The following is a 20,582-nucleotide window of genomic DNA, read 5'->3' as shown; positions in this document are numbered from 1 at the left end:
TCTTTCTGAGAGGCTGCTGGGCCTATCAATCCTACCTCGACGTCCTCATTGGCCATATCTGAAGCGGTCGGCGACAAGTCCCGCACGCCTATTGGGCGTGGGGCGGGCAAACGAAGCGGTCCCGTGTTGGGGCGTTGACACGGAAGTGGGTCCCCGTCCTGTACTCCGTCTGCTCCGGAACCTGCGTGCACCCCTTGCGCAATCTGATTGGCTAAGGGTAGCGCGAGTGGGCCTATCAAGGGGAGCCGAGGCGGGTTCGCGTTGCCCATTGGTCCGAAGGCGCTTCACTCAGATTGGAGGGAGGCGGCCTGCGAGGGGAGGACGCGGGGCGAGCAGGGCAGGATGGAAGCTGCTGCGGGTGAGTGTGCGTGGCCGCGGGACGTCGCGGGTCGGCGGGCGCCGAGGCGAAAGGGAAGGGGCAGGCCCGCAGCTGCTAGTCGTGGCTCTGGGTTTCAACACACCGTCTTATTTTGCGGTATAAAGTTCTCAGAGATGCGCGCACGTGTCATTACGGCGCTTAGAAGGAGGTTCTCCGTGAATAAGGCGTTCTAAGGAGAAACCGAAACGTCACATTCTCTATTTTTTGTAGAAGTTTTATTCTGATTTTCTAAGCCTTTTTTTTTTTTTTAATAAAATCTGCATGAGACCCAATGTATACCTTGGGCACAGCCGGATTCGCACAGATTCAATTCAGTTCAGCTGAGTCATGTCCGACTCTTTGCGACCCCATGACTCACAGCACGCCAGGCCTCCCTGTCCATCACCAACTCCCGGAGTTCACCCAAACTCACGTCCATCGAGTCAGTGATGCCATCCAGCCATCTCATTCTCTGTCGTCCCCTTCTCCTTCTGCCCCCAATCCCTGCCAGCATCAGAGTCTTTTCCAATGAGTCAACTCTTCGCATGAGGTGGCCAAAGTATTGGAGTTTCAGCTTCAGCATCAGTCCTTCCAATGAACACCCAGGACTGATCTCCTTTAGGATGAACTGATTGGATCTCCTTGCAGTCCAAGGGACTCTCAAGAGTCTTCTCCAACACCACAGTTCAAAAGCATCAATTATTTGGCACTCAGTTTTCTTCACAGTCCAACTCTCACATCCATCCATGACCACTGGAAAAACCATAGCCTTGTCTAGACAGACATTAGCCACAGGATTTTCTAAAAGACTTTGGGTCTGATATCTTGAGCACAAAGCGTTTACAATGCTGGATTCATCCATCCGATTATAAATGTAACAGGAGAGAAAAATCAGAAGAAGCTTGTTATGATACGGGCACACTTGCTACAAGGTGAGGGGATGGTTTCCAGGTTGATGATGAATACTTCTTATTTTAACGGAGGGGCAAATGCACACAGAAATTCGAGAAGCCTCACGGGCTATGCAGTAGACCCCCCTGTGCCCAGAGGCAGCTTCTGTTGTCAGGTGCTTCTGTCCTACTGGATTCTTTACATACAAAGACTCCCGTACTTGTCCAGTGTAACAGATAATCTTGATTTGGTTGGACTGAAGGCTCATCCACACATGGGATCCCTCACTTCCCTCCGTGGGGAGACTCTGCTTTCCTTTGCCCCTTCCAGGGCAGCCTCTCCCGTGTAGTAGTGTGCATTTGATTTGTCATCGTTTGTAAGCCTTTGAGTTTACTTATGAGGGAAAGTTGTGGTTGGCTCCTGAGAACTGTGGTCTGGGAAGTTGGCTGCTCCTTCCAGTTACCTGATGGGAGCCGCAGTATCCTGCTTGAGGCTCGGGCAGATGAAGCTCCCCAGTCCCACCAGTGAGGAGAGCAAGGCGTCACTCTTAGATTGGCAATGCAGTGCTGGTGTGGAGGGCACGCAGGTGTCAGGACCCGCATCTGCCTTGTTCTTTCCCAAGTTTCTGTCCAAGTGCCCCTCCACCCACCAAAAAAAGGTGAAATTGATTGTCAACTACTGTTTCTAAAAGATGCTTTTATTTATTTATAGGTGGTGCTGGGTCTTCATTGATGTGTGGGCTTTTCCCTAGTTGTGGCGAGCAGTGACTTCTCTTGTTGTGAAGCACAGGTTCTAGAGCTTGTGGGCTTCGGGAATTGTGTTCCCCGGGCCCCAGAGCACAGGCTCAGTAGTTGTGGCCCACAAGCTCAGCTGCTCTGTGGCACACGGGATCTTCCCACAGCAGGGATCGAACCCGTGTCTCCTGCATTGGCAGGAGGATTCTTCACCACTGAGCCACCAGGGAAGCCCCTCCCCAACTACTTTCTGATATTAAAGCAGTTTAAGTAGTAGCCTTTTAAGTCATCACGGAAGTTGCCTGAGGCAGGTGGCCGAGGCTTGTGTTTGTTGGCAGTGATCTGCGGCTGGGGGATGGTGCCCTTTCCTCGTTACCGTACAGGATCTGTAGACGGAGACCCACGACAGGCACTGCACCGTCTTAGGACCGGAGCCTGTGGAGAAACCAGGCCAGGTGCACACTGAGTTCCTTCTAGGGACCCTTCGGTGGCAGCAGCCTTTGAACCTGTCTATAAGAGATGGGTCAGGAGGGAGATCGTGTTCACTCACCTCGCACTGAGCCATTCCTGGGGAGCCGGGGTGCAGGGAGGCTGCTGAAATGAGCAGCTTGCTGCAGGCCGGGTGGGACTCTCCGTGGTGAGGTCCTCAGGGTGCTTTGCAGGGGCTGAGGGTTGTTTGTACACAGATGGTGCCTCTGTGGGGTAGCAGGGGTGGGAGTCGTGAATGTGTTCAGGGTGGCATTTCAGGCTCACTGGGAGAAACAGGAGCTGGGGCAGAGCCTGCCTGGGGTCTGGCACTGGCGCTATGGTGCCCGGGGGGTGCCCAGGGTTTCTTAAGGCACAACCGTGCGCCATCCGAGTGACCTGACTTCTCCGCCCTCACACGGTGTGGGTGCCTCCTGAGCAGGAGGCTGGGGCCGCCAGGAGTGCCGCTTCTGCCCCCAGAGGAGGGCGCTGCCCGCCTGCGGTCAGACCTGTAGGTGCTGGCACAGGGGCCGGCAGCACGTTCGTCTCCACCCTCATCCCTTGGCGCCAGCTGGAGGCTTTGGCTGGAACTGGCCTTGTGCACGCCAGGTGTGCGTGCACTCACGTGTGCACACTGCAGAGCGGAGCGTTTGCAGCAGTTCTGGCCGCAGCAGCCCTGCTCCAGGCCGAGCGGGGGGGGGGACCGTTCCTGAGGAAGCAGTGGTTTGGGTCTGGGGTCTGCTGGATTCCCTCTTGCGTGGCCGTGTTGGCGTATGTCAGATGATGGGGCAGGTCTCAGGATCGCCCTCTCAGGACCTGGGCGTAGGAAGTGCCTGGTGAGCACGGGAAGTGGGCAGTGGAAGGAAGGTACGGAGACACCTGGCCTTCCTCCCCTGTTTTTCCGACCAGAGCCTGGAAACCTGGCCGGTGTCCGGCACATCATCCTTATCCTCTCAGGAAAGGGGGGCGTCGGGAAGAGCACCATCTCCACGGAGCTGGCACTGGCCCTGCGCCACGCGGGCAAGAAGGTGAGCGCCTCCTGTCTCCTCGCGAGCCCCCGCTCTCCTGGGTGGGCACACAGGGCGGCACCTGGCCAGAGGCCCTCACGAGCCGCATGGACGCCCCCTTGCAGGTGGGGATCCTGGACGTGGACCTGTGTGGCCCCAGCATCCCCCGCATGCTCCGGGTACAGGGCAGGGCGGTGCACCAGGGCGACAGTGGCTGGGTGCCCGTCTTTGTGGACCGGGAGCAGAGCATCTCCCTCATGTCTGTGGGCTTCCTGCTGGAGCAGCCGGACGAGGCTGTGGTGTGGAGAGGCCCCAAGAAGAATGGTAATGCCACGCCAGGCTGCCGGCTCCCCACCCGCCCTGCCACCTCGGGTGCTGGGGGAAAGACTGGTGCGGGTCTTCACTTCCAAGACACTCCCCCCAACCCCGACCCGTCGAGCCTGCAAGTACGCAGACAGTTGGCCTGGGGAGTGAGAGCGTGAGCCTCAGCCGTGAACCCTGCAGCTGCCTGGTCCTCCCCCAGGCAGGAAGGCGCCCTGTGGGGTGCCCGGACGGGCTCTGGTGCCTCTGCCCCAGCAAACGGGGTTCAGCTCCCTCTAAGGGCCAGCGCGGGGCTGCCAGGTGTGGGAGCAGGCCCAAGGCGGGGGGTGCTCCCAGGCCATGCCCGCGTTCCCCACAGGCTCTCTCTCTGGGGCACAGACATGTGCCCCTGGAGGGTCCCCGCTCTGGCCATTGAAGCTAGGGCCCGAGCAGAAGTCCTGGGGGCGTGCTGGGGAAGAGTCTCTCCCTGCTCCTGGCGCACAGTGGCACACACAGCTCTCCGAATGGGCCGCGGGCCCAAAGGTCGCCCTGCCCTGGGGCCGGGAGGGGGCGTGGGCCCGGTGAGACCCTGCCCACCCACCTGCTGCCCCCAATCCTGAGCCTCCCTGGGTCTCCACAGCACTGATAAAGCAGTTTGTGTCTGATGTGGCCTGGGGGCAGCTGGACTACCTGGTTGTGGACACGCCCCCGGGGACCTCTGATGAGCACATGGCCGTGGTGGACGCCCTGCGCCCCTACAGCCCCCTGGGGGCCCTCGTGGTCACCACGCCCCAGGTACTGTTCCCGCACAGGCGCCCTCGCCCCGGGGCAGGCGCTCTGCCGTGCCCTCCTCGCCCATCTTGGCTGTTTTGGGGGTACCCATCTGCTGCCCCTGCCCCTTTCCTGGTCTCCAGGCAGTGTCCGTGGGGGACGTGAGGCGGGAGCTGACCTTCTGCAGGAAGGTGGGGCTGCGGGTGATCGGGCTCGTGGAGAACATGAGCGGCTTTGTCTGCCCCCACTGCTCGGTGAGTCCTGGGTGGTCTTGGGCGTGGGCGGCCAGCACCGCCCCCCCCAGGCCCGGCCCACTTTGGGCAGAGAGGATGGAGGTGGACCCCGTGTCTCTGTGTCCCAGGAGTGCACCAACATCTTCTCCAGGGGAGGCGGCGAGGAGCTGGCGAGATATGCCGGCGTCCCCTTCCTGGGTGAGTGGACTGGGGCTGCCGCAGGGCCCTGCCCCCTCCCCCGGGAGAGGGGGGCTTCCTCCCACCCTGCTGACTCCCCACCCCGGTGAGAGCTGCCATCCACAGGCATCCTGTGCTTTCTTCTGCAGGAGCACCTGGGAGGCGGCGGGGCCTGCTGGGCGTCCTGGGGAGGTTGAGCCCAGGAACTGGTCCTGTGGGGCATCGGCAGTGCTGCCTGCAGGCTCCTGGGCTGAGGGGGTGGACAGGGCCTCCCAGCCTGGCCCTCACCGTCCACTCTCCGCCCCTGCCCAGGCTCGGTGCCCCTGGACCCCGAGCTCACGCGAAGCCTGGAGGACGGCCGGGACTTCATCCAGGACTTTCCCGACAGCCCCGCCTTCCCCGCGCTCTCTTCCATCGCCCAGAAGATTCTCAGCCAGACGCCCGCGGGGCTCTCCTGACCGAGATGGGCTGAGCACTCCTGTGCGCTGTGGGGCTGGAGGTCTGGAGCAGGGGCCCGGCCAGGCCCTGTGTACCGCTCTCCCCACGGGGCCCGCCCTGGATGTTTGCGGAGCTTCGGCAGCCTCTCAGCTGAGCCGCCAACAGTGAGTGGCTCCACCCGGTCACCCAGGGATGGCGTGGGCTCCCCGCGCCATGGCCTGCCCTGCCTGCTGGTGCAGGTCTGTACCCCTGTGGCCCAGAGAGACAGCTGCTCCCGACAGCCAAGTCTCCACGTTGTTCACGCACCCCCACAGAGCTGGTGCGTCTGGAAGCTTGCCTGGCCTGCTGGCCCAGAATCCCAGTGAAGGAGGTGACACCCAGTAAGGGGTCAAACTTATAACTCAGAGGAGCTGAAATAAACGCGTTGCACAGCCGTGTTTACACGTCTCACCTTTCTAGAGCATTCTGCCCTGGTCCCGCCTCCCCGGCCTGGTGTCGCCATGTCCACCCCCGAGTCCCAGAACTGGCCAGGAGTCCTGCTGTCGACAGGCCCCTGGAGACTCAGGTGAGTCTCATGTGGAGCGTCGGGCGACTTGGGGTGTGTGAGTGGCCAGGCTTGGCCCAGAGACAGCTGAGGGCCCGCCCCAGGCCGGGGGCCAGGCTGACGGGCAGGAGAGGCGAGTGTGGAGTGGAGCCCCAGGTCTCTTCCCTGCGTGGGTCCCAGGGAGGCTGGGATGCATCCTGGGCGGTGGAACGGCGGCCCGTGTGCCACTCTCCCGCGGAAGAGCCTGGGTGCTCGGCCAGGGGTGCAGCTGGGAGCACACGGACTGAGAGAGGGATGGTCGCACCCCCTCCGGCCCCACTTCCCAGGACCAAGCTGCCTCTGAGGACGCTGGTGAGGGGCTGACGGCATGAGGCTCCCGGAGCCCGAGTGAGGGCCCACTGCTCCCGGGGGCGTACTCTCAGATGAGAAGGGAGGCTGGGCACAGGGCAGGCCATGGGGCCGCGGGGTTGCGGCAGCCAAAGGGGCCCTGGCTAGCACCCCACCCACACTGAGCTGCACCCTGCCCGCACACGCGGCCCCGTTTATTTGGTTGCTTTAATTGATGACAGCTGGGGAGGCCATGTCCCCGACCCTCATGAACAGGCCCTCAGGGAGCAGGCTGGGGCCCGCAGGTCCTGAACTGTGTCCCCCCCGGAGTCGCGAGGGCCCATCGACGCCGGGGCAGCCTTGGGTCAGCAGTGGGCAAAGTGGGCCTCGTCAACGTCACGCAAGTCGAGGCCCGCCAGGCTGGGCGGGCTGGCGCAGGTGATGTTGTTGTAGGCCAGCAAGGGCGGCTGGCGGTCGTCATCGCCCTCTGCCAGGGCCTGCACGAAGCGGGGCACGGAGGCTGGCTGCTGCAGGGCGAAGGCCCGCAGGGCACCCAGCGCGCAACCGCAGTCCCAGGGGTTGCCCTCGAGCCACAGGCGCTCCAGGCCCGGGGGCTGTGGCGCAAAGGTCCTCAGCGAGTTGTTTCGGAGGCTGAGGAAGCGCAGGCGGCTGAGCGGCGCGAGCATGGCCGCGGGCAGCGCCTCCAGGCGGTTGTGCGAGACGTCCAGCCAGAAGGTGCGCTGCAGGGGCCCCAGGGCATCTGCTGGCAGCGCCGACAGCCGGTTGCGGGCGAGGAGGAGGTACTCCAGGCGGCCGAGGTCCTGGAAGAGCCGGCCGGGCAGGTGCGTGAGCTGGTTGGCGGTCAGGTCCAGCTCAAGCAGCTCGACCAGGCCCCCCAGGCTGCGCTCGTCCACGTCTGTGATGCTGTTGCCTTTGAGGAAGAGCCGGCGCAGCCCCGAGAGGCCCGCGAAGGCGAGCGGGCCCAGGTGGGCCAGGCAGCCGCCCTCCAGGTGCAGGCTGTGCAGCTTGGCCAGGCCCTGGAAGGCCCGCTCTGGGAGGTCGCGCAGACAGTTGCTGGAGAGGTTGAGCACGGCCAGGTTGAGCAGGCCCAGGAAGCCTCCGGGCCTGAGCTCCTGCAGCTGGTTGTTGTTGAGCGCCAGCACCTCCAGCTGGCCCAGGCCCGCAAAGGCTTCCTCAGGCAGCTGCCGCAGGCGGTTGTGGCCGAGCTGCAGCTCTTCCAGGAAGTGCAGGTCCTTGAAGGTGCGGGGCCGCAGGCCGGCGAGCGCATTGTGCGAGAGGCGCAGGACGTGCAGGCCCAGCAGCCCCGGGAAGCTGTCCTCCAGGAGGCCGCCCACGCGGTTGTGGGACAGGTCCAGCCAGCGCAGCGCCTTCATGCCCAGGAAGGCATTCGGGGCCACGGCAGCCACGAGGTTGTGGTCCAGGTAGAGTTTCTGGAGCTTGGGCAGCTTGACAAAGACATTGGCCTTGACGCTGCGCAGGGCGTTCCGGCTCAGGTCCAGCTCTCGCAGCTCGCCCAGGCCGCAGAAAAGCGCAGGCTGCAGGTAGGCCAGCTTGTTACCCGCCAGCACCAGCTCCCGCAGGCCGGCCAGGCCCTGGAACGCGGTGTCGGGCAGCACAGCCAGGCTGTTCCAGCCCAGGTTGAGGTCCCAGAGGTGTGCCAGGCCCTGGAAGAGGCCCTCATCCAGGCGGCTGAGCAGGTTGTTGCTGAGGCCGAGCGAGGCCAGGCCGGGCGTGTGCAGGAAGGTGTGGGCCGCCAGCGCGCGCAGCCGGTTGCGCTCCAGGTGCAGGTGGCACAGGCTGCGCAGGCCCAGCAGCGCCTGCGGCTCCAGGCTGGCCAGCCCGCTGCCCTGCAGGTTGAGGAAGCCCAGGCCCGAGAGGTTCCGGAAGGCGGCCGCAGGGATGGAGGAGAAGTTGTTCCCGTCCAGCCAGAGCGCCCTGGTGCCGAGCGGGAGGCCCCCTGGCAGCCGCGTGAGGTTCCGGGAGCTGCAGAAGACGCTGAGCTCGTCCGTGTAGTCGTCGTGGCCACAGGAGCAGACAGCTGGGCACTGCAGGCCCTCAGGGTCTGCTGGCGCCGTGGGTTCCACTCCCTCCAGGCCGTGGGGACCCAGCGCTGCCCAGGAGACCAGCAGCACCACCAGGGCCGGGCCTCCTGCGGGGAGAGGGGCTTGGGGAGGGGCCCGGGACGGGGACTCAGGTCGGAGCAAGACATGGGACCTTCCAGGCCAGCTGCACCCCAGGACCACGACACGCACCCGTTAAGAGAAGGCCCCGCTGACCAGAGCGGGCCCCATGTCAACGGGCAGGACTGGGACGTCCTCCAGGTCAAGACCGGCTGCCCTTTCCACTGTGCAGGACCAGAGGGAACTGGGGACCAGGGACCTGGCCACTAGGCCGTGTGTCAGTCTCATCTCCAAGGTGGACACTCAAGCCAGCCTAGGCTGCCAGGCAGGCCTGGAGGAAGGTGTGAGCGACAGAAGCTTCTGGAGCAGGCCTGGGTGGGCAAGCGCTTGCTGCCCTGAGGGCCTGGACACTGAGCTGGATGCCCACTGCCCCAGTCAGACCACCCAATCGAGGGTGCTCCCCTCCCTGGTATGTGTGTGGCACGTACCAGGGGCTTAGCCCAGCGCCAGCGTGGGGAGAGGAGGAGGGTGCCAGCCTCGAGGGCAGATGGGGCCCCAGGCCACTGACCACTGGAGACTGGTTCTATCACTGGACAAAGGATGCCAGGCTTCCCCTCAAGGCCCCCCAGAAGTTCCACTGGGCACTGGGCTTGTCCCCCGCAGCGGGCCCCTCCCTGCCCTGAGTGCTCCGGGTCTAAGGGTGGGCACAGCAGCTGGGGTGGGCGAGGCTCCGCAAGGGGACGGGGTGGCAGTGGCCTGGCTTCCAAGGAGTGGGGGGGGCCTGGGCGGGGCCCTGGGGTTGTGCGAGGCCCTGCATCCCCTGTGCCCCCGCCAGGGCCCGGGGTGGGAGAGGAGGTGGGCGCTCCCCCCAGAGGAGCAGCCAGGCTTCCCCCGGGGGCTCCCAGAGCGAAGCCCTCCCGGGGGCAGCCCCTACCATGGTAGGCCGGGGGCATGGGCTGGCCACCCCTGCGCGAGTGGCGGGGCCGAGGGAGCCTCACCTCTGCTTGGGGCCATCCCTCGTGCTGAGCGGGAGCGGGGCGTCTGCTGGGCCGCTGGTCCTGCCCTCTGGATTTCCCCTCCGCGGGGCAGCACCCGTGTCGCCGGCCAGCCCAGCTGCTGGCCCCAGCGCCGTTAACCCCCTCCTGCCGGGCGCCAGCGGCGGCTCAGAGCGGAGTGTGGGGCAGGTGGCACAAGGGACGGGCTGGGGGCGGCGTCTGCCTACCATGCCCTCAGGGGCGAGGGGGCCGGTGCGGCTCTAAGGCCCGAGGGCCCATCCCCATCGTCCCGGCTCCCCTGCCCCCCATCCCCCTGCAGGGCTGGCCGCGGAGCTGGGGCTGCAGGCAGTGCTGGGCGGGGGTCTCCCTTGGAGCAGCCTGTGAGGGGCTAGTGTTCAGCCTCCCCCTGCTTGGGGGTGGGGGCCCTTCGGGGGCTCCTGGGGGCTCCCTGCCCAGCCGATGGCTGTGTGGGAGTTAAGCTGGGCCTGCCAGTCCCCCGAATGCTGACCACGCCCCGCCCGTTCCTCCCCACCTGGGTGGGGTCCTCGGTCAGCTCCCAGGGCCCGGCCCAGCCTCCTCTTCTCCCGTGACCTCAGGGTCAGCTGCTGTCTGGCCGTGCCCCACCCCCAGCCTCTTCTAGGAATGCTTGGCCGGGTCCTGGCTGCTCTGTTTGCTTTCACGGCCCTGTTCTCCAGAGAGGAGAGTGGGGGTGGCCTGGCCTCGGGGGCCAGATCCTGGGGCTGTGAGACCAGCCCCCGAAGCAGTGGCCCCATCCTGCCCTCTGGGGTACCTGTGGGGCACGGCCACCCCACAGTGTGCAGGCCTCGGGGGGCCCAGTGTCTGGCCTGAGGTCAGCCCCAGGTCAGATGTGGGAGGCTGGGTGTGGCTCCTCCAGACCCAGCTGCGTCCCTGGGCTGGCCTCCAGCTGCCCCTCCCCTTCACCAGGACCCTGCCCGTGGCTGCTGTGCCCGCCCACCCCTTCCTCTGCTCTGCCTGGGGTGGAGGGCCTGTGTCAGCAGGGCTTGAAAAAGGCGGAACCACGCGTGGGTAAGGCTAGGCTTGTGGAGGCCTCCCGGTGAGGCAGGAGCCCCCGGGACCCAGAGACCCCCTGCCTCGTGGCTCCTCCCCTGCTCATCCCATGACTCAAGGACTGGCTTTGTCTTCCTCCCTTTATCGAGCTTTGATTTTTTTCCAGGTCATCTCTCAGCTGCTCTTCTGAGAAATTATAGATCTGCAGGGAGAAAGTCCACACCCAGAAGTTTACAGGGCAAACACGCATTTACACAGTAGAAAGTGCAGACTCAGCAGGAGTCGGGCCCTGGGGCCTCTGCACCGAAAAGCTCCTAGCCGGCAAGCGGCCCCGGCGCCTGTCCCCTGACACCCACAGGCCTGGGCTGGAATTTCCTGTAAACCCCTGGGGAGCGTGTGTGGTGGGGTGCCCTTGTTGGGTCTGCGGCAGCCGGGTCAGCCTTGCCCAAGTCCTGCAGCAGCGCTGGCGGTCAGCCCGCCGAGTTGGGAGAAGCCCGGGGCCAGTTCTGTCCCTGCTCCCCCGGGGCGGCCTGTCCTGACACAGGAAGACTACTGCCCTGGCCTCTTTCCCCTTGACCCCGAGGGCCCCTGAGGAGTCTGGCTTCTGGTCTTCATGGACGTGGTGCCACGTTGTAGACCCCTCCTTGCCTCCTGCTGTGGGGCTGCTGTGGTTTCTGTGTCCTGAGTGGACCTGCCGGGACCAGTGTGTGTCGTCCTGGCAGGTAACACACCCGCCCCCCCCAGGGCCAGAGGGGCCCTCAGTAGCATCCCACCCTGTCTACTCAGCCCGAAGGCGGGTAGGCAGAGGCTGTCGCGTCCGGCGTTTCTTCAGTCACCAGTGATGGCAGGCAACACTTCAGAGAGGCTTGCTGCCCAGTGGGTTGTCGTCTCCTGTAAAGTGCATGTTCCACACTTGCTGAGTTAGCTGGGTGCTGTCAGTGCGGCTTGTTTTTAAACCGTGTTCTGGATGCAGCCCCTTGTGGTGTGTGGCCAGTAGGCCTGTCTTCGGCACCGAGGTCTGCCTCTCCGTTCTCTTCATTGTCATTCTGGTGAGAGTTCCTAATCTTAATGTGGCCTCATAAGACGCTCCTTAAATGGAAAAACTGTGGGGAGAAAAGCTTTTTAATCTAGGCTGATGTATGTGTCAAGCTCTTCGCGGTGTCAAGTCCCGTTCCGTATTGAGCGTATTCTCTTAAAAGACCTGGTGCGGCCATCACTGTCCTTTCTCTGAGATGGTCTCGGGGCCTCCCCTCTCTCGCTTCCTAAGAGTGAGCTGGCGTTCGAGCTTCATTCTTCCTGGTGGCTTTCCCTTCCTCCTCCCTCTCGGGCGCCAGCTTGCTGTGCTCAGGGTCCAGATAGCCGGGCCCTTTCTGGGCTCCGGTGGAACTCTGGAGGCAGAGCAGACCCTTCTCCGTCTGCAGGGGCTTCCGGCCTCCTCCTTGTCCACGAGGCACAGCCTGCAGCATGCGCACAACTGCCTGTTCACTTTTGACCTGTTGCAGTTTGAGTCTCCCCTTCCAGTGTGGATGGGGCATAGTTGGGTCTTCTTCAGTTTCTCTCCCTGGTATTTGTGTAGATTTCTGTGTTATGATCTTTCATATATTAAAAAAATTTCCTGTGGATAGTTGTTACTTTTGATACTGTTATTAAGTATTACCCTTTTCCCTCCATTTCATTTTGTCTAGGCTGAAATGTTTTTCTAGATGTTGGGATAATGCAATAAAGTATCAACTCTGATGCCTTTACCCAACAGTTTTTTTTTTCTAAAACAGCTTTCATTTCAGTTCAGTCGCTCAGTCGTGTCCAACTCTTTGCAACCCCATGAACTGCAGCACGCCAGGCCTCCCTGTCCATCACCAACTCCCGGAGTTCACCCAAACTCACGTCCATCAAGTCGGTGATGCCATCCAGCCATCTCATTCTCTGTCGTCCCCTTCTCCTCCTGCCCCCAATCCCTCCCAGCATCAGAGTCTTTTCCAATGAGTCAACTCTTCGCATGAGGTGGCCAAAGTATTGGAGTTTCAGCTTCAGCATCAGTCCTTCCAATGAACACCCAGGACTGATCTCCTTTAGGATGGACTGGTTGGATCTCCTTGCAGTCCAAGGGACTCTCAAGAGTCTTCTCCAACACCACAGTTCAAAAGCATCAATTCTTCGGCGCTCAGCTTCCTTCACAGTCCAACTCTCACATCCATACATGACCACAGGAAAAACCATAGCCTTGACTAGATGGACCTTAGTTGGCAAAGTAATGTCTCTGCTTTTGAATATGCTATCTATGTTGGTCATAACTTTCCTTCCAAGGAGTAAGCGTCTTTTGATTTCATGGCTGCAGTCACCATCTGCAGTGATTTTGGAGCCGAAACAATAAAGTCTGACACTGTTTCCACTGTTTCCCCATCTATTTCCCATGAAGTGATGGGACCAGATGCCATGATCTTCGTTTTCTGAATGTTGAGCTTTAAGCCAACTTTTTCACTCTCCTCTTTCACTTTCATCAAGAGGCTTTTTAGTTCCTCTTCACTTTCTGCCATAAGGGTGCATATCTGAGGCTATTGATATTTCTCCCAGCAATCTTAATTCCAGCTCGTGCTTTTTCAAGCCCAGCGTTTCTCATGATGTACTCTGCATAGAAGTTAAATAAAACAGCTTTACTGATACACAATTCTCACACCATAAAATCCACCCGTCAGCACACCATACAACTTGGAGACACTCAGCACGCGTGTGCCGCTGTGCAGGCACACACTGCTGGTGGAGAGCGTCCCTGCACAGCAGGTGCCCATTGCGTCTCACCTTTCTTGCTGAGCATGCTTTCAGGGTTCGTCCACAAAGTGTGCATTGGAACTTCATTCTTCGTTGTGACTGGATGTCTGTTTACTCATACATCAGATGATAGACAACCGGTTGGTTTCTCTGGGGTTATTATGTGTAACACTGCCGTGAGCCTTTGTGTGGACGTAGGTTTCACTCCTGTTGGGTAGATTCTTAGCAGTGGAGTTACTGGTTCACATAGTATTTTGCTCTTAAAAAATGTTTTCCAAAATGACTGTGTAATTCTACAGACTGTGAGAATCTGGTCCTACATCCTCACCGCTATTCGGCACGGTCGGCTTTGTTCTCTTTTGGTTTTGAGCCCTTCTGTGTTTCTCTGACGATTGATACTGGGCACCTTTTCATGTGTTTATTGGCATTCTTATATCTTCTCTAGCACAGTGTCTATTCAAGACTTTCATCCATTTTTTATCTGTCTCCTTACTGAGTTGTTGCAGTGAACATTATAGGTACAACTTTATGGATTGTCAAGGATAACATTTGCAGATATTTTTCTGTTTGTGGCTTGCCACTTTTTTTTTGCTGTTGTCCTTTGAAGTAAGTAATGAAAGTGAAAGAGGAGAGTGAAAAAGTTGGCTTAAAGCTCAACATTCAGAAAACGAAGATCATGGCATCTGGTCCCATCACTTCATGGGAAATAGATGGGGAAACAGTGTCAGACTTTATTGTTTGGGCTCCAAAATCACTGCAGATGGTGACTGCAGCCATGAAATCAAAAGACGCTTACTCCTTGGAAGGAAAGTTATGATCAACCTAGATAGCATATTCAAAAGTAGAGACATTACTTTGCCGACTAAGGTCCGTCTAGTCAAGGCTATGGTTTTTCCTGTGGTCATGTATGGATGTGGGAGTTGGACTGTGAAGAAGGCTGAGCGCCAGAGAATTGATGCTTTGAACTGTGGAGAAGACTCTTGAGAGTCCCTTGGACTGCAAGGAGATCCAACCAGTCCATTCTGAAGGAGATCAGCCCTGGGATTTCTTTGGAAGGAATGATGCTAAAGCTGAGACTCCAGTACTTTGGCCACCTCATGCGAAGAGTTGACTCATTGGAAAAGACTCTGATGCTGGGAGGGATTGGGGGCAGGAGGAGAAGGGGACGACCGAGGATGAGATGGCTGGATGGCATCACGGACTTGATGGATGTGAATCTGAGTGAACTCTGGGAGTTGGTGATGGACAGGGAGGCCTGGTGTGCTGCGATTCATGAGGTCGCAAAGAGTTGGACACGACTGAGCGACTGAACTGAACTTTGAAGTAAGAGAGTTTATTTTAATGAAGTCCAGTGTATCAGTTTTTTTCTTTCATGGCTTACGATTTTGATGTGGTGTCTAAACTCTTTGCCTAACCCAAGATCACAAAAATCTTTTAATTAAGGAATATAGAATCTATTTACTTACACTTTCTCTTAGCATTTTTTTTTGGTAGTTTTCAGTATATAAATCTTGTACTACTTTTGATAATTTCTAAGTACTTTATGAGTTTTGATGCTATATGAATGGAGCCGGATTTTTGCTTCTTAAAATATACATATATATATGTGCCAGGTCTTAGCTGTAGTGTGTGAGATCTTTAGTCGTGACATGCAGGGTCTTTAATTGCCGCATGTGGACCTATTTCCTTGACCAGGGATCAGACCTGGGCCCCCTGAATTGGGAGTGTGGCATCTTAGCCACTGGACCACCAGGGAAGTCCCTGAGTGGAGTTCTTTTAATTTCACTTTCAGATTGTTTTCAGTATGTACAAATACAGCAGGTTCAGCAGGTTTCTCTTGTTGATCATGTATCCCAGGACCTTACTAATTAGTCCCAGGTGTGTGTGTAGCTGGATTCCCTAGGACAAGCCATTGCTCGGTCGTGTCCAACTGTTTGCAACCTCATGGACTACACAAACTACTGCAGGCCAGAATCCTGGAGTGGGTAGCCAGTCCCTGCTCCAGGGGATCTTCCCAACCCAGAGACCAAACCCAGGTCTCCGGCAGTGCAGGCGGATTCTTTACCAGCTGAGCCCCCAGGGAAGCCCTATGTAATATCACACCATCTGTGAATAAGGACATTCTCCCTTCCTCCTCTCCTGCGTGTGCACTGCCTTCTGTGGCAAGAGCAGAGATCCTTGCTGTGTTTCTGACTTCAGTGAGAAGCATTCCATCAGTAACCGTGCATTATGATGCTGGCTTACATCTCTGATCCATGGTGTCACGGGCGGAATAACACTCCCAGCCACCAATGCACGTGTCCTTATCCCTGGAATCACGAATATGTCGGGTCACATGGGAAGGCGGAACTGAGGCTGCTGATCAACTGACCTGGAGACGGTGAGACGAACATGGATTTCCAGGTGGCCCCATTGTAATTCCAGGTGTTCTCTGGAATGGATTAAGGGGTTGGACGAGGCCGCTGTGAGGCCGTGAGAGGACTCGGCCCCCAGCTGCTGAGCTCTGAAGATGGAGGAGGAGGGTCAGGAGCCAAGGACTCAGGCGCCTCGCACAGCAGGGAAGGGCAAGGAGACGGATTCTCCCTTTGGAGCAGAGGGAACCCGCTCTGCTGACTGACACTCAGTCCAGTGAGACTCCTGACAGACATCCGACCTCTGGATTGGCAGGTGATACATCTGTGCCGCTTCAAACAACTTGACTTGCCATGGCTTGATACAGCAGCGTTTGGAGATTAAACAGATGTCCTTTATCAATTCCAAGAGGCTCCCTTCGATTCCAGGTTTGTTAACTTTTTTTTTAAACCACGAACGGGTGTGGGATTTCGTCACGGTTTCCCGCATCCATTGAGATGACTTTGTCCTTTGTTCTATGACCGTGGTTTATTACGATGACTTTTAGATGTTCAGTCAGCCTTGTGTTCCTGTTATAAATCCCACCTGTCTGTGGTGTGGAATGTCACTGTATTCGGATTGCTAACATTTTAAAGACTTGACACCTGTGTTCATGAGGGACGTTGACCTCTGGTTTTGTTGGGTATTGGGATAACAGCCTCATAGAATGAGTTGGGAAGTGTTCCCTCCTGTGTTTTCTGGAAGAGTTTGTGAGTGATTATTAGCATTACTAACAGAATGCACTGGTGAAGCCATGTGGCCCTGAGCTTGCTTTTGCATGAAGACTTAAAACTTGTGTTAAATCAACTTAAAGAGTGTGTCCATTTCATCTTATTTGTTGGCATAGCTCCCCTGGTGCCCCTTTGCAAGTTCTGTTCCTTTCTTTGGGATTGATAGGATGTGCCCCTTTTCAGAAATATCATTTTGGTGATTCGTGTGTTATTTTGTTGGTCAGCAAAAAACCACTGTTTTCGGTTGCACTGACTCCTTGCTAATCGTTATTTCTGCTTCCTTTGGGTTTTGTTTTCTCTCCTTTTGTGTTTTAAGGAGAAGCCCAGGTTTTTCGAGGCCTTCTTTTCTTACACAGCTGTGTAAAGCTGTATGTTTCCCTCAAGCACTGCTTCCGCTGCGTCCCACACGTTTTGTGTTCATTTCCCTTCTGGTTGACGCACACAGTAGTTAGATGTGTTAACTTCCAAACATTTGGGTTTTTCCAGACTTCACTGTGTTGTAAATATCTAACGTCACGCAGTTTGGAATTATACAAAGTATGTTCTTTTAGAATTCAATGTGATCTGTAGGTTGAAGATATCATTTGTCCTGGAGAATGTTCCATGAGCACCTGGAAATGTTGGTGGAATATTCTGTAAGTAGGTTTGACTGAGTGATAGTGTCCTGTTATCAACTGGACTATTAAAGGATCTCCATTATTGCTAAATTACCCATTTTCCCTTTCCGTTTTGCCCATTTAAAGTAGACATGACATACTCATTTCTTCAATAGAAGATTGTTAGAACCAAAATCAGAGAAAAGAGAGATTATTGGGACCTTAAGAAGTCAAGATTCTGGCTTAAGAAAATATGCTGACCAAGAATAAGATGACTCTGAGCTGCAAGAGCCAGAGAGACAGGTGTGCGTACTCTGGGGGCAGCATGGGACAGGTGTGCGTACTCTGGGGGCAGCATGGGACAGGTGCGCGTACCCTGGGGGCACGTGTGGGACAGGTGCGGGTACCCTGGGACAGCGCGTGTACCTTGGGGGCAGCGTGGGATAGGTGCGCGTACCCTGGGACAGCGCGTGTGCCCTGGGGGCAGCATGGGACAGGTGTGCATAGCGTGCGACAGCGCACGTACCCTGGGGACAGCGTGGGAGAGGTGCGGGTACCCTGGGACAGTGTCGTACCCTGGGACAGCGCGTGTACCCTGGGGGCAGCGTGGGACAGGTGCGCATAGCGTGGGACAGCGCACGTACCCTGGGGACAGCGTGGGACAGGTGCGGGTACCCTGGGACAGCGCGTGTACCCTGGGACAGTGCGTGTACCCTGGGGGCAGCGTGGGACAGGTGCGCATAGCGTGGGACAGCGCACATACCCTGGGGACAGCGTGGGACAGGTGCGGGTACCCTGGGACAGCGCACATACCCTGGGGACAGCGTGGGACAGTGTCGTACCCTGGGACAGCGCGCGTACCCTGGGGGCAGCGTGGGACAGCGTGCGTACCCTGGGGGCAGCGTGGGACAGGGCACGTACCCTGGGGGCAGCGTGGGACAGGGCACGTACCCTGGGGGCAGCGTGGGACAGCGCGCGTACCCTGGGGGCAGCGTGGGACAGGGCGCGTACCCTGGGGGCAGCGTGGGAAAGCGCGCGTACCCTGGGGGCAGCGTGGGAAAGCGCGCGTACCCTGGGGGCAGCGTGGCTGTAGAAGCACCCTTCTTTTCTAGATCCATAGCACCCACATCGGGCTCACTCCCATATCTAAGATCCAGTTCTTCCACAGGACTCTCTGCTGGCCCAACTAAGAACCAATGTCCCTAGAAGTGGGTGGTCCAGGAAAATCCTCTCCTTTTTTTCTCAGGAGGAAGAATGAGAGACCCCTGAGGAGCAGGGAAGCAGGACCCCGAAACCAGAGGACAGACAGCAACGGGCTCTGCTCAGAAGGGGCAGGGAAGACAAACGCCACAGCAGAGACGAGAGAACACAACAGGCCGGATCTGAAAATGTAGGAAGGGAAGGAACCTACCAAAAGCAGCTGAAGGAGGTGACAGCTCTTCTCACCATTAAAAACAGGATCACGGTTTCTAAGATTCCCACAACAGAACGCACCAGGCTCAGACTAGCATCTCCTTCTCTACAGACTCCCCCAGCAGTGAGGAGGCTTCCAGCTTCCCTTCTCATCTCTAGGCCCAGAGGAGAGAACATGCCAAGGAAGCAAGGCCTCGCCCAGGAGCACGCAACTGGGCGCTGGAAGCTGCCTGGCCTGAGGAGCGAGTGCTGGGCTGGGCAGACGCGCCAGCAGCCCTCCTGCCGGCCCTCCAGGGCCCCGGGATCCCCCGGCAACACAGCCTGGCCTGCCCTGCTCGGTCCATCCCTCTCGCCGGGCCCCAGCCTCTCCACCCCACTCTTGCATGACGGCCCAGCTCCTGGTGTTAGGACCCCCCGCACGCTGGAGACATCTCAGGCTTGACCTGTGCCCTGCACACAGCACGCATGGCAGCAGAGGCCCTCGCGGATGGATGAGCAGCGTCGTCATAATTGCAAACGCTTCCGATCACAAAAAGTCACTTCTTCCCAGCCTAGTGAGTCGACATTACGCCATCCCAGATGCCAGACAACGAACACCCTGGTCTTTACACAGAAGAGTAAAGAGCCAGGACTCTCCTGATGGATGAGGTTGGGCCGCGGTCCTGAGGTTGAAGAACCGTACAGAGACTGTGAGGCAGCGTCAGCACAGACAGACAGACAGACGGACAAACGGACGGGATGGAGGGCCGCGGAGCAGGCTGGACCCTTGGGTGCCGGCTCGCTGGGGCGGTGAGGGGTGCAGACAGGCAGGGACGTGAGGCATCAATCCCTCAGACACCAGCACAAACAGCTCGGCAACAAGAACCACAAACCAGAAGCCACTGGTCAGATTACAGGGAGGCATCAGAGGTGGGAAAGAGTTGCTAAACAGGTTGCGAAACACAAAAACATTTTTCATGAAGGAAAAAATATACATTTGACAACATCAAGAATTTCTTTAACAGACACCAGACAGTTCGGCCAGCAACAAACTAGAAGACTGCAAACACAGAAACAAAGAAATCATAAAATATGCGATGTTAAACAAAGGATTCCTAGTGATCAGTAAGAGAAACTTGGTAGCAACCACTGAAGGAACCTAGGAGCAGAGGCAGGCCCCAGGAAGGAAATCCCAGTGGCCAGTGAGCGTGTGGAAGGTGGTCAGGAGCCAGGCAGATGCATGAGAAGCCTGCAGAGCGCCTTCTGTGGCCCCAGACCAGCGAGGATGAGGTTTTGCACGTGGGGCAGGTTCCCCGAGCGCAGCGGAGATGCTGAGAAGGAAGCCCTGTGTCCCTGGCACAGCCGCCGCCAGGGCCTGTGGCCATGGGGCACCAGCGCGGCGGAGTGAAGACGCTCCCCACTGCCAGGAGGCAGCACCGCCACCACAAGTGTGCAAAGAGGAGCGCTCCCTGCTGAGCGCCCTGGGCTCTCGGAGGATGAGGATGGGGCAGGACGGTGTGCGTGTTCCTCCTCACGTTTCTGTAGATGAGGGATGCGGGCCCAGGGTGCTGGGGCACAGGGGCCTCTGGCAGCAGGTTCCAGGGAGGAGTGCTCACCCCCGTGCGATTGCTGTGCTGCTGGCGGAGCTCAGAGTCCCTGGGAGGGGCTGCCAACACCAGCCGCCTGGAGGGACGGACACGGCACCCACGTCCTGAGGCTCCTGCACCCACATGTCCAGTTGCTGGTACAAAACCAAGGGGAGCGCCAGGAGGGCCCATGCAAACCACCTCCAGGTCTCCAGGGAGCTCGGTCTCCACAGAGAAAGCATCGTGGTTGGAGAGGAGCCCACACAGGCGGCTGTGCTGAGACAGGACCTGAGGGATCCACGGAGACGGCGACAACCACGCTGTGCCGTGACCCGTCTGGAGGAGGCGTCAAGGGGGCATCACTGCAGCAGTTGGGACCAGAAACTGGCCCCTGGGAGAGTCCCAGAACGGGCGGCCTTCACAGGGACGGCGCCCAGACCCGCCCCATGCTGCGCCCGGTCTGGCGTCCCACTGCACATCAGCACACACCCGACACTGGACACGAGCCATGAGAGGGGGCCTCCTCCTCTAGGGACAGCTGGGGAGGGGCGGGGAGGGGGTGGCAATGCCAGGTGTCCGCTTGCAGGGGCAGGAAAAGGGGGCATGCCCACCCCAACGGGGGCCTTGTTCTGGGAACCCAACTAGGGCGTGCTGGCTTCACCGGGGCCAGGGGGGGCAGCTCTTCCTGCAGTGTCATGTGGGGGCTTCAC

The 20,582-nt window shown here is 58.8% G+C and overlaps 2 protein-coding genes across 4 annotated transcripts; one reads left to right on the top strand and one right to left on the bottom strand.

Annotated features, from left to right (window-relative positions):
* Positions 1-304: 304 nt before the first annotated feature.
* NUBP2 (NUBP iron-sulfur cluster assembly factor 2, cytosolic) lies at positions 305-5,805 on the top strand. Of its 3 annotated transcripts, none has more exons than XM_052657043.1 (7): positions 305-358; positions 3,358-3,476; positions 3,581-3,779; positions 4,396-4,550; positions 4,670-4,780; positions 4,888-4,957; positions 5,249-5,805. In XM_052657043.1, exons 1-7 carry the CDS (start codon positions 343-345, stop codon positions 5,392-5,394), a joined length of 816 nt encoding a protein of 271 aa, XP_052513003.1. In that variant the 5' UTR covers positions 305-342; the 3' UTR covers positions 5,395-5,805. The 3 variants fall into 3 exon arrangements, with proteins under 3 accessions (XP_052513003.1, XP_052512995.1, XP_052513009.1); XM_052657035.1 differs by lacking the exon at positions 305-358 and adding an exon at positions 432-1,290; XM_052657049.1 differs by lacking the exons at positions 305-358; positions 4,396-4,550; positions 4,670-4,780 and adding an exon at positions 432-1,290 and having other exon boundaries at positions 3,581-3,901.
* Positions 5,806-6,446: 641 nt separating this feature from the next.
* IGFALS (insulin like growth factor binding protein acid labile subunit) lies at positions 6,447-8,521 on the bottom strand (the record flags this gene model as incomplete). Its single annotated transcript, XM_052652464.1, has 1 exon — positions 6,447-8,521. A coding segment is annotated over one exon (1,911 nt), but the record flags the coding sequence as incomplete, so codon positions are not given.
* Positions 8,522-20,582: the final 12,061 nt, after the last annotated feature.

The sequence above is a fragment of the Budorcas taxicolor genome, chromosome 2 (assembly GCF_023091745.1).
Source record: "Budorcas taxicolor isolate Tak-1 chromosome 2, Takin1.1, whole genome shotgun sequence".
In the NCBI taxonomy this organism is placed as follows: Eukaryota; Metazoa; Chordata; class Mammalia; order Artiodactyla; family Bovidae; genus Budorcas; species Budorcas taxicolor.
This window is presented reverse-complemented; position numbering and strand designations above follow the sequence as displayed.